We start from the raw sequence: 12,273 nt of genomic DNA, 5'->3' as shown, positions 1-12,273 counted from the left end.
TCAGTTTGACCATATCTCAAAATAAAAAATAAAAAGGGCTATTTTAAAAAAGGGGCTAGGGATGTAACTCAATGGTAAAGCAACCTGGGTTCCATCCCCAGGACCCCCCAAAAAAGGTGGGGGGTACTTGGCAGTATCTAAGGGCAGCCCCGAGAGTTGCTCTGGTCCAATAACCAGCAAGGGAACAGGACTTCAACCTCACAATTGCAAGGAGGTGAATTCTGCTAACTGGTGAGCTTGGAAAAGGACCCCATATCCTGGATGAGACCACAGCCATACCGCAGCCTCCCATCAGCCATGAGGCCCAGAGCTGGACTGAGCCTGCATTTGGGACCCACAGAACCCAGGAGGTAAGAAGTCCCTGTTGTTTTAAGCCACTGGGTTTATGGTCATTTGTTCTGCAGCAAATGAAAACTAATACAATGATCTTAGTTTGCACCATATGAAATGGCCACTCGAGACGGTCGGAACAAGCTGGGCACAGGCAACTGCACACGGTTCAGCCCCATAAGGCCGTGCGGTGCCTCGCTGGTAGTGAGCACTCCATAAGCTGTGTCACTTTTCCCCAGGCCCCACCACACCAGAGCCTTGGTGTATTCAGTAGTTCAATGGACCTTTTTCTTCCAGCTGGCTTTGACAGCTGCTGCAATGTCCCCAGGCCCCCCATCCAATGCCCCCTCCCCTTGCCTGCCAGAAGAAAACAGAGTAGATTCCCGCTGATGCAGCCCCTAAGCTTGGCCGCCTCTTGGGCCCAAGGCAGCCAAACTCCAACCTGCCAGACAGCAAATGTATCTCTGGGGCAGAGACAGCAGCTGCCCATCAGCCCATACCAGCGGTGGGGACAGAGCAGCTGTGTGAGAGACACCAGCTGAGCTGTGTGACCAGGCTGCCTCTGGCCTGCCCCCTCTTCCTTTCCCTGGGGCTCAGGAGCCCACCATGTGGCACTGGGCATTGCTTCTCTGGAAGGACCCAGTCCAGGTGCAAAAGTTTCCTGTTACATTAAAAAAATGCAAATTGGCCAGGCAGGGTGGCACATGCCTGTAATTCCAGCTACCCAGAAACTAAGGCAGGAGGATGGCAAGTTCAAGGCCAGCCCGGGCAACTTAGTAAGACCCTGACTAAAAAAGAGGGGCTGGGCGGGGGATACAGCTCAGCTGGTAGAGTGCTTGCCTCGCATGCACAAGGCCCTGGGTTCGATCCCCAGCACAACAACAATAAAAAAGAGAGGTTGGAGGCCAGGGCTGAAGCTCAGTGGTAGAATACCCTGGGTTTAATGATCAATATGGGGGAGGGAGCAAATCATTCTTTTTTGGGGGGGACATACCAGAGTTTGAACTTTGGGGCACTCGACCACTGAGCCACGTCCCCAGCCCTATTTTGTATTTTTTTGCTTAGAGACAGGGTCTCCCTGAGTTGCTTAGTGTCTTGCTGATGCTGAGGCTGGCTTTGAACTCATGACCCTCCTGCCTCAGCCTCCCAAGCCACTAGGATTACAGGTGTGCGCCACCACACCCTGGGCAAATTGTTCTTTTTCACTAACATATCAATATGCTGGTTCAGGATGCACAGAAACTTCAAAAATAATGCAGCCTTTGGGGAATGGACAAGGGACAGTAAGTTTCAATTGGGTCTGAGAGTGGCTGACAAAATCAGAAAAGGCCTCGGATCTATCAGGAGAAGTAAAAGCTTTGGGCTCAAGAAGGATCTTTAGACTCACGTTTCCCACAGCATCTGCTGATATCTAGTTCCATAACCCTCTGCCGAACCCACTCCCAAAACTACCTCTAAACATCTCTAGATCAATGTCCAGAATCCACGCAAGTCTTGGGACCCACCTATTGAGGTGTCAAATAGATGGACATAAATCCCTATTCATGGATAAACCCTTGAGTCCCCACAACTGATATTTATGCTTCCTTTACAAAGGAGGCACAGACAGGCTAAGTAGCTCACCGGGGACCACAGGAACAAAGCCAGGAGGAACCCAGATGCGTCCACATTCTTTTTTTTTTTTCTTTTTTTACTAGAGATTGAACCCAGAAGTACTTAACCACTGAGCCATCCCCAGCCCTTTTGATTTTTTATCTTGAGACAGGGTTTCACTAAATTGCTCAGGATCTTGCTAAATTACTGAGGCTGGCCTCAAACTTGTGATCCTCCTACCTTAGTCTCCAGAGCCGCTAGGATTATAGGTGTGAACCACCACTCCCAGCCTGGACCCATATTTTTAATCACTGTGTCAAACAACCAAAGGTTTTCTAATCTTCAACCCAGAGTAAACCAAAGTTGAAAAAAAAATCACTATTTGGGGGTGAACGAGAAGCTGAATCCAGGAGGTACTCTGCCTGAAGCAAAGGCCCAAACCAGTCTATCCCACAGTGTCATCTGCCTTCTGCAAAGACTTGGCCTGCCTCACGGTGGTGGCTCCGTGCTAGGGCTCAGAATGAGTCTCCATACCAGGTAGCATTGCTTAGCTGGGGCGCCCCGGGACAGGCACTGCCAGTGCCTCCTCCTGGCACTGGACAGAAAGCTCCTGGGGCTGGGGTGGGGGTGGGGGTGGGCAGGAATTTATATGGAGCAGAGAGAAGGGAACACAGGAGATCCCTGGGCACCAGAGATGGCAACTCATACCATCCCTGAAACACCGTCTCTCCAGAAGCCCATTCTGAACCCCTGGAGTTCTCACCCACCAGCCCCTCTGCCTCCCCTACTGCTCCCTGCCTACCAGCATGTGTCACCTAGATGCTCACACAGGGGTATCCCTTAGCCTCCTCTCCTGGGTCCCACTGATGCTGAACACAGGGTGCAGAGAAGTGGGACCTGACCCTTTAACTGGTGGCTACAGAGTAAAGAATATGCTAGAGAAGTCCACCCATGCATCTCTCCCTCCCCCCACCCTCCTTTTCCTCTTCCTATGTCTGTCTGTCTCTCTCTCTCCATTCTGGAACCTGAGAGTTGGTCCCTGGTAAAGCAAAGAGATGATCTACAATTTCAAAGTCCACCAAGATTGATTTTTTTTTTTTTTTTTTTTTGCCTATCCTCTGTTCCAAATGACTCCTCTCTCCTCATCTCTCCTCGTCAAAATCCACGTCCCCACTCTCTTTTTGGAGAGCAGGGGTAGGGCCCAGGTCAGGCCCTCTTCAGGCTGACAGATCATGTCCCCTGAGAGGGAATGGACACTGGATGAACCCTAGAACCACAACCTGCAGGGACTCAGATGCATCTCCAGGTACTTCTTATGCAAGAGACTGGCATCCTCTGGACACCTCCACTTGCAGAGAGCAAGCAGGGGGGACCAAATGTCATCACCTTGAGTAATCTTTGTAGCTACTCACTGACACCGAGGTGCGCCATGCTGGGTGCATCTTGATCCTCCATTCCTGCCAGTTAATCCCACCAACAGTACTTGGGCTTACTATGTGCCAGGCACTGTCCTAAGCTTGAGCTGCCTTTGTGAGCAAGGTTTCTCTATGAACATACAGACGGGACAAATGGGGAAACGGAGGCTTGAAGTTTGTCCCTAGCAGGGAATCAGACGTTCTATTACAAGATGTGACTCTGTGAGCACATTATCACCTGTCTTCTGCCTCCTTTCCTCTCTGCTAGGGTGGTGGGTTTTAGGGGACTGATGCAGCCTGGGAATCCCTGCCTTCCAATGCTCAGGATAAATCTGCACACTTGAGATGCCCACTACGTATGAGTGACCCTGGGCCAGGGCTGTATACCAGGGCCCAGGTAACACAGAAGACAGTGATTTGAGCTGGGTGTCTCACGGGTGAGAGCACAAAGCCGGGCTCTTCAGAGTCGGGAACACCAAGGAGGTGTGAAGTCTGTTCTAAGGCCCGGAGACAGGAAGGATCTCAAGAGGACTCTGAGGCAGGGGCTGATTGAAGGCGGAGGGGTGCAGCAGGGGCAGGAGTCAGAGGGCCTGTTTATGGTTGAGGAGGTGAGACTGGAGCTCATGGGCCATTTGGAATCTCCCAGCACAGCAATGGCAAGAGGCAAATGGCCCTGGGAGATGATTCCGACAGCCCTGTGGCAGGCGGTGGGGGCATCTGGAAGCTATCACGGCAGCCCCCGGAGGGTCTGGCTGTGGGGGTGCTGCCGTTCTACCCCACCAGCCTTCACTCGCCCTCACCTTCTAGCCTTCAAGAGAAAGTCCCCCGAGTCCTTCCCTCTTTCAAGACCCAGACCAGTGTCTCTGGCTCTACCTACAATGCCCCAATCCATGTCTCAACTTTGTACTATAGGGCCGGGGGGGGGGGGGTCACAAGGAGGGTGAGGGACACTCTGGCCAAAAAGTGACCTAGGAGAAGATGGGATGGGTGATTTGGAACAACGGCTCCACATGCCATTGGTTATGGGGGTGGGGATGCCTCACTGGAGGAACCTCAAGAAGGGCTATGCCTGAGCCACAGTACCCCTCAGTCCCAGCAAGGCGGTGACTCTAGGCCAATCACAAAAGGGCTGCTTCAGGGAAAAATCTCCCCTTCTCCACCTCTACCCTCTTACTGCCTGGGGCAGCCACCGCCACAACTATAAGAAGCCAGCTCTTAAGGAAGTTACCACAAATCCTGTGTGACATGACTTGAGGATTTGGAGGTGGCAGTCCACAAAAATACTCCTTCTCTCCTGCTCATTCTAAAATTTCACCAGCATGTTCCAAGCCTTTGGCTTAAGGTTTCTGACCCAGGTTATTATTTTGTTTTGCTTTTTTTTTTTAATTATGTCACTTCAAGTTGCTATGGATTATCCACACCTCAGTATAAATGAGTCAATCTGATCCATTTTCCTGTTGTTGGAGGTGAAGGAAGGCTTTGCAATTCTGAGTTCTAGGACCGTGAGGAGGTGGGGAGAGAAGATAAGGATGCTGAGCAGCACCGGAGGAGAGAAGAGAAGAGGGCAAAGAATGGGGAAGGTTGGCATGCCTGCGAGGGATGGGGCAAGTCTCTCCCTTCTCCATTTATGGAGGTGTTGATCAGAGACAGCAAGCGGGGACCCTGCTGCATCTCCCCTCCCCTGCTCTGGTGCCTAGACCCCTGTTCCTGTCTCTTCCCGCAGTCCTCGAAGCAACAGCCTGGAGTGCAAACTTTCCCGGGCTATGACCCCAGCCGGGCTTCCCATTCTGCTGTCGCCACCCGCAGCTAGGCAGGGGCTCTTGACAGACTGTGGGATGGGGTGGGGTGGGGGGCGTCCTGGAGGCGAGGATACCCTGGGAAAGGGGCTCTAGTAGATAAGAGGGTCAGAGCGGCAGGGGCCGCGGGGCTCTGGTCCAGGGGCGGGGCAGGGGGACCCGGCCAGCGGGCGGCTCACCTGCAGGACACGGTGATCTCCACCTTGGTGGCCGGGATGCTGCCCGCCAAGGAGTCGAACTCGCTCAGCGACGCCATGTCCTCAGGCTGCTCCATCACCCACCGCACCCCCCACCCCAAATTAGTCAATTCCTGCGCGATTCACGCCTCCTCCGGAGCGACTGGAGCCCTGGGCTCTCCCCCAACTCCGGAGCCGGGGCTGGGCGGCCAGGGGCGGAGAGGAGCGCGAAGAGGGGGCGTGGGAAGTGAGAGAGGGAGGGGGGCGGAGGGAGCGGGGGCCGCGCGGAGAAGAGGGGGCGCGGGTGACGCTGAGACGAGGCTGGGGGCCCAGCGGAGAGGGGCCAGGAGCCTGGGGAGCTGGGGCGCAGCGGGGAGAGACGGAGAGGGGCTCCGGGGAGAGGGCACCGGGAGGGACGCGCGGAGTCGTAGACAGGGGCGCGGGCAGTGGGGCGTGCGGCTGTGGGCGGGGGTAGAAGGGGTGCAGGAGCCCGGGAGAGGGTTGTGGGGGACCGAGGCGCCGGAGGGGGTGCGGGCGGCGGGGGTGGCAGGGCGCGGGCAGCGCGGAGTCCCGAGCGCCCGGACTGCGCCGCCTCTCCCTGGGTCTCGGCGCGGGCGGCGGCGGGGCTGGGACGCGGCGGTGAGCGCCACCTCCTCGGCTGGGGCTCCGGCTCCGGGGCGCCCGGACTGCGGGAAAATCAAATCTGCCCGAAGCCGCCGCCTCCCGCCACCCAGGGCGGGCTGCGTGCCGGGGCCGCGAGCGCCGGAGGGGCCGCCCGCAGGGGCCGGGGCGGGGCCGCGGGCGGGGTCTGCGCGCGGTGTTGAGTGCGTGTGAGCGGGTGAGTCTGTGTGTGTATGTGTGCGTGGTGGGCGTGGGGACGCGGCTCCCGATCTTGGGACACGCACGGGTAGCAACAGCCAGAGATGGTTCCAGGTGCGCGCGCCTTCCTCTGCGCCCGTCCTCCATCCTGGTCTGGGGTCTCCGCACTGGGGGAGGAAGACGGGCTTGTGAACCAAGGGGCACCTATTTGAAAAAGGTCTAGGCAGGACAGGTGGCAGGACAGGTGGCGGGGTGAGGGGAATGTGTGCATAGAGGGGGTCGGGTTACAGGGTCTCTCCCAGAAGCGGACTTACTTTCTACTGGGCAGGGAGGGTGGCGACCCCAATGCCGGGAGAGGGCACCTCGATTTCCCAGTTAGGGTCTTTTGGCCCTGGGTCGGTTCGTAGGTGCTTCCCCATGCCTCCTCGGGCCAGGGCCTCGCGGAGTCAGCCACCTAAACCGGGCGCCAGCGCCCTCCTCCTCCCCCGCCCGTCGTGACCACACGGCCGTGCCAGCCCCCGGGTCTAGAAGCTTCTGCCACCAGACTAGGAGGATGGCCTGAGCTCCACGGGCTTCAATGCAACCAGCACCGAGTAAGGGCCTGCACCGAGTAAGGCGGGGGTGGGGGGGGTGAGGGGAGGCCCCAGGACCTGCCCTGGGGAACGACAGAGTTGGAGCACCTTTCAGCAGCCCCCTGCCCAGCAGAGCCTCTAGCAGTCCCCAGCCCGCCCTCCCGGGTCTGGGGTTGTAGCGCTGAGGCGTCTCTTGGAGACTGCGCACGTAGTCTTGCCTCACAAAATCCACCCGCGGCCCCTCCTCACCCTGTCTAAGCTCTGCTAACATGGAGCTCCACTTCCGCACCCGCCGCCCCACGTTGTCCAAACCTGATTCACAGGAGGCCAAGAGTCTGAGCCTGGACCGCGAAGCGTGGAGCCTCTGGACCTGCGTTTGGCGGCCAGAGAGTGGGGGACGCGCCCATATCCTGTTTGAAGTCAACACATCAGATAGAGCTAGAATAGAAGATGAGCAGAATACATCTAGACGGCCAGGGTATAGCGTTCTTGGGGCTGGGACAAGTGTTTTTTGTTTACTCAACTCTGCTGTTCTGCCACCGGGGACAGAGAGGGACAAAGGCGATGGGAATTCCCAGGGCAGGAGGGAGAAGGTGGGTCAGGAGACTTCACTTTTGGATTTGGGCCTGCGACTCTTCCTCCACAAAGAATATTCAAGTTCCTTTGCTTCCTTTTTGATCTTTTTTTTTTTTTTTTTGAAATTTTTATTTTTTTTTAATTAAAAAAAAATCCAGAGTAAACTACAAAATTCAGTTTGAACCACCAGTAGGAATACAGTGTAGTGGTGGAGTTGGTCTTTTGCTTGTTTTTCTTTTCTTTTGTTAATAGTGGGGACTGAACCTAGGGGTGCTCTACCTCTGAGCTACATCCCTAGACCTGTTTATTATTTTTTAAACAGGGTGTGGCTAAATTGCTCAAGCTGGCCCCCAACTTGAGATGCTCCTGCCTCAACCTCCTGAGTGCCTGGGATTAAAGCCATGTGCCACACCATCAGGCTAGGTACACAATGTTATCTACATATTTTTTAAAAATTATTATTCTACATAATAATAGACCAGAATTTACAGCATAGCATAATGTGAAGTTTTCATTCCAGTGCATTCTATTTTCTTAGAATAATTAATTTTTTATTTGACATCGTTAATAGAGTTATACAAAAACAGAAAAACATTTTTAAGCAATTTGCCAAAACTTGTTATGAACATATTTTAAAACACCACTCTGCACTGAGGGTGGTGGCGACATTAGCCTGTAATCCCAGTGACTCAGGAGGCTGAGGCAGGAGGATCCCAAGTTTGAGGCCAGCTTCAAATTTAGCCCGGCCCCAAGCAATTTAGTGAGATTCTGTCTCAAAATAAAAAATTAAAAAGGGCTGGGGCTCAACTCAATGGTAAAGTGTCCCTGGATTCAATCCTCAGCACATGCACACACACAATCATACAACCCTGCAAATGTTTGGTTGAAGAAGAAACACCAGGAGCCTGGAAGTAGGCAGCCATTAGGTAGCCATGCCTTCTCTCTGCATGTTGTCAGCCCCAGGGCTACTTCCGTCCCTGTCCAGGGCAGTGTTAACCTCCTCTCCTTATGTAAAACACCACACTTCTTTTCTTCGGGATGAAATAACGTCAGATCTGAATCTCTGTGTTCCCACCCCCCACATACCTAACAGACAAATGCTCGGAATGTACTTGTGGAATTTGCTCTCCATTTATTCCATGAGTATTTACTGAGCACCTGCGGTGGACCTGGCTTGCTGCAAGGCCACTTGGGAAGTATTGTTAGCAGTGATTACCACCATTTAATTTTTAAAGAACTGGACCAGACATCATGCTTAATTTTTTAAAAAAAGATATTATTCACATTCCATAAATCACCATCTGAAAATGTATAGTTCAGTGGTTGGTAGATTATTCATAAGGACCACGTGTGATTTTTAAATTCTCAAAATTACTATCATTACGCACACTTTATAAATAAGGAAACTAGTGTTCAGAGAGGCTTAAGTCACTTGCCATGATCACTTAGCTGGGAACTGGCTGAACCCAGGCAGTGAGACCAAAGCCTGACACTGGATAAGAGGCATTTTAGGATGGGCTGGATGATGGAAGGTCTTAAAGTCACACATGTAATGAAGTCCTTGGGGGGTAGAGGGATAACAGGGAGCCATTGCAAGTTGTTGAGCAGGTGAGAGGTGAGACTAAAGTTCTACCAAGCAACCTTGTAAAGTGATAGCATTTGGAGTAGCAACCCAAGGGTTTCTTTCTGGAAGAGTAGGAATGTATCTGTCACTCCACTCCTCTTACTTTTGCTGGCTCTTTGGCAAAACAAGAAAACTATATTGGGCATCTGCTTTGTGCTAGGTTCTAGATCCAGAGAATAAAAAAGCAGAAAGAACAAAGTATCTGGCCTTAAGAGGTCCCAGGTTTGTGGGGGCCTAGGACATGCAGACAGGTAAACCACAGTGTGGCCTGAGGAGTGCTGCTGAGGTTGGCATAAAGGGTCCTGGGAACAGAGGAGAGTGACTGACAGCCCTCCAGGCGCCAGAACAAGGGCAGGCACAGAGAAACTGCAAAGCCAGGAGGTATTGAGATGGCCACTGAGGATGCTGTCTTAATTTGCCCCAGAAGTAGCCCCTGAGACCAAGGACGACAGGGAGGAGTTTACTGGAGAGGCTAAGGAGACGCTACGTGGGGAGTGTGGTGGGGAGATGGGGAAGGCAGCAGCCAGAAGAAGCTGCCCTCATTCCCACTGAGGAGACCGTGGGACATGCCTCAAACTACCCACCGAGGGGTGGGGGAGCAGCCATTGGCTCAGAGGCTGAGGGTTGCTTCTGGAGGGCATCAATTTCCCGGCCCTTCTGGCCTGACCAGCACCGCCGAATGGCAACTCAGGCTCCAGAAGCCAGAGAAAACCTCAGGCAAAGAAACAAAGGTGCTGGCAGGTGCTGGGGCTGGAGCCCAAAGCGGTGGTAGAGGTGAAAGCTGAAGGGATGGGCCAGGCCCTGACCATGAACTTCTGCCCACAGGATGCGGCTGAGCAGGCATTCCTGTGGGACACCAGCATGATTAAGGGCCAGAGAACTATGCTTGGGGATCTCGATGTAGCTGGAGAAGAAGGTTGAGGGTTGGTGGAGGTAGAATAGGAGGCAAGTGGCCATGCCACAGGGTCACAGCCTGATTCAGCCTTTTCAGAAGGGACCCTGAAGGAGAAGGATCTAAAAAGCACCCCCCGGTTCATACCCAATGAGTGAGCCCCAGAAATAAAACTTGCTGACCAGGCCCAGGGACCGATGCTCCCAGAACTTGCTCAAATGGATTGTAATGGGCATTGCCATTGGATGGACTATCTCTCCTCTGAGAGATGATAGTGCCAAGTAACTGTGGTCACCTGTGACGTCCGAGCTAGCGGGCAGGCAGGCCAGCAGGTGCTGCAGACATGCTGTCTGGGCCTGGCAGCCAGACTTGGCCCCTGGTCCACCCCCCACGTAACTGAGGCTCGTTCCTCTGATTAAGAACTGCAAGCACGGAATGGGCCATGCCCAGAAGATCTGGAATAATCAGCATCAGCGGTTTGCCTTTGCCGTCCAAGACTGCAGACACGCTCTCATCTGACCTAATCTTTGGTGTTAATGACGGCAGAGCAATTTTGAGAGGCAACTCACAGCATCGATAAGGAGAGGAAAAGCACGGCGGGCTTTGGGGGCAGAGCTCCTCTCAGAAGAGGCAGCTGCTGCCCCCTCCACCCAGGCCCTCCCATCTGCCCCGATGGAGGAGACGATGGACGTGCAAGAGTGGAAGTGGGAGCATGCAAGGGGCAGGGAAGTGGGGCCACCTCTACCACACCTTAGAACACACTAGAAAAAGGCTCTGGATAAATAAGCACATGACTTACTGGGCAGAGTGTGGACAGAGTGGACTGGACTTGAGGCCCCACTGGCCCCTTCACTGGGTGCACTTATTCGGTAAACATCCCGCACCACTGTACATGGCAGCTGCAGGGAAAGAAGTAAAGCAGAGGACATGACAGAAATTGAAACCACCAGGGCACTAAAGGGGGAGGGGAGATGCAGTGTCTGATTCCATCCATTAATAGAAATCCTAGAAGGGGCTTGGTGGGAGACCATCCAGGTTAAACCCCTTCTTTTGCTAAAAAGCTGAGTGAAGGGGAGAGATGGATTCAAGGTCACTGATTGTTCGATTAGAAACTCCACTAATAACAGCAAGGTCAAGTACACAAGACAGTGAAGGCCTGCTTCAGAAGAAGCCACGTTCTGTTGGGTAGAGGCAAGAAGGAGCCTTGGGGTTCTCCACGCCCCCCACCCTCGCTCCTCCTGGAGGGGCGGCAGCCTCCCTGATGCCCACCATCCCCACAGCCCTCCCCGGGTCAGTCCAGCTAGCTCAGTCCGTGTTCGTCTGGGCAAAGGGAAGCCAGGCTCTCCTGCTGCGGGCCTAGTGGCCCTTCTCCCTAGGACCCACACAACCCTCCCCTGCCCCAGGGTCCCCGGGCCCTGCTCTTCCCCCTCCTGTGCTTCTCTTCCTTCCAGATTTGGGTGCTTTTCCAGCAGAGCGAGGCCTACCTGCCGCTGCAGTCCAGAGAGGGGAACCTTCACAAGAAGGGGGCACTTAAGCTAAAGTCAGGATGTGTCTCTTCTCAGCCCCAGACCCTCCCCTGGCTCTCATCTCCCTCTGTGGTAAAAGGACTGGGCCACGGGCCCTTCCCCTCCCGCTCCCACCTCCTCTTTTCCCCTCAGCGACTCCATTCCAGCCACATGGCCTCTTCACCGTGTCTGCAGACTCCTGTCTCAGGGCCTTTGTACCTGCTGTTCCCCTAGGCTGGAAGTCTCCCCTGGGACCCTTGGGCCTCTCCCCAAATGCCCCCTCCTCACGGAGGCATCCCTGGCACCCCGCCTAACGTCTTGTACCTGGCCACCCCATCCCCTGGGCCTCCTGCGCTTTTCTCACAGGAGTCTTCTCCTGGAGGCAGACAGGCTTCATCTGTCACTGCTGTGCCCGAAGCCCCTGGGACAGCACACAGATAACACATAGCAGGGGCCTGACTTGTCGAATGGCTCAATGAGGAGTCCACTCTTGCCCCTGGAAACATAGGCCTTCATGCGGCCCCTCAGCCTCTGCCCGCCAGTGGGGACAGGGCCTGGGTCTCTGTCACCACATGCATCTCATCGACCCTCTACCCAGCAGACATTTATTTGGCATAGATTATGAATTAAGCTATTGAATCCTTGTTTGGCAACTATCAATTTCCCTGGGCCTCCTGGCCAATACCTCAGGGGGCCAGGGATTCTGATGTATGTATCTTATTTATGGGGGACCTGCCATGGATAAGCTCTGCAGTAAGAATTTAACAGCCATTGGACACTGAATCCCCATAGAACCCTGCGATGCTGCTGTTGTCCATTTAACAAACCTTACCCCCACCCCACCGGCCCCGCCCCGATCTGTGCCTCCCGCTGTGCTAGCTCATTACTAGGGTAGAGGGGTGAGGAAGGCCCAGCCTTTTTAGGAGCTCAGTCCAGTTAGGAATTAGGGACCCCAGTTTGAGTTGACGTTCTGGG

At 54.3% G+C, this 12,273-nt stretch overlaps 1 protein-coding gene and 1 non-coding gene across 3 annotated transcripts in view; both read right to left on the bottom strand.

The window, feature by feature from the left end:
* The window catches only part of Cpne5 (copine 5), an 86,892-nt gene extending 81,484 nt beyond the window's left edge, over window positions 1–5,408 (bottom strand). For both annotated transcript variants that reach the window (XM_026383645.2, XM_026383647.2), the window contains exon 1: window positions 5,314–5,408. In XM_026383645.2, coding sequence (XP_026239430.1) covers window positions 5,314–5,408 — 95 coding nt within the window. The remainder of the gene's footprint in view (window positions 1–5,313) is intronic.
* Window positions 5,409–8,174: 2,766 nt separating this feature from the next.
* LOC113179244 (U6atac minor spliceosomal RNA) lies at window positions 8,175–8,296 on the bottom strand. Its single transcript, XR_003300335.1, has one exon. It is a non-coding gene; the product is annotated as a U6atac minor spliceosomal RNA (small nuclear RNA).
* Window positions 8,297–12,273: the final 3,977 nt, after the last annotated feature.

The sequence above is a fragment of the Urocitellus parryii genome, chromosome 8, assembly GCF_045843805.1.
Source record: "Urocitellus parryii isolate mUroPar1 chromosome 8, mUroPar1.hap1, whole genome shotgun sequence".
Classification (NCBI taxonomy): domain Eukaryota; kingdom Metazoa; phylum Chordata; class Mammalia; order Rodentia; family Sciuridae; genus Urocitellus; species Urocitellus parryii.
This window is presented reverse-complemented; position numbering and strand designations above follow the sequence as displayed.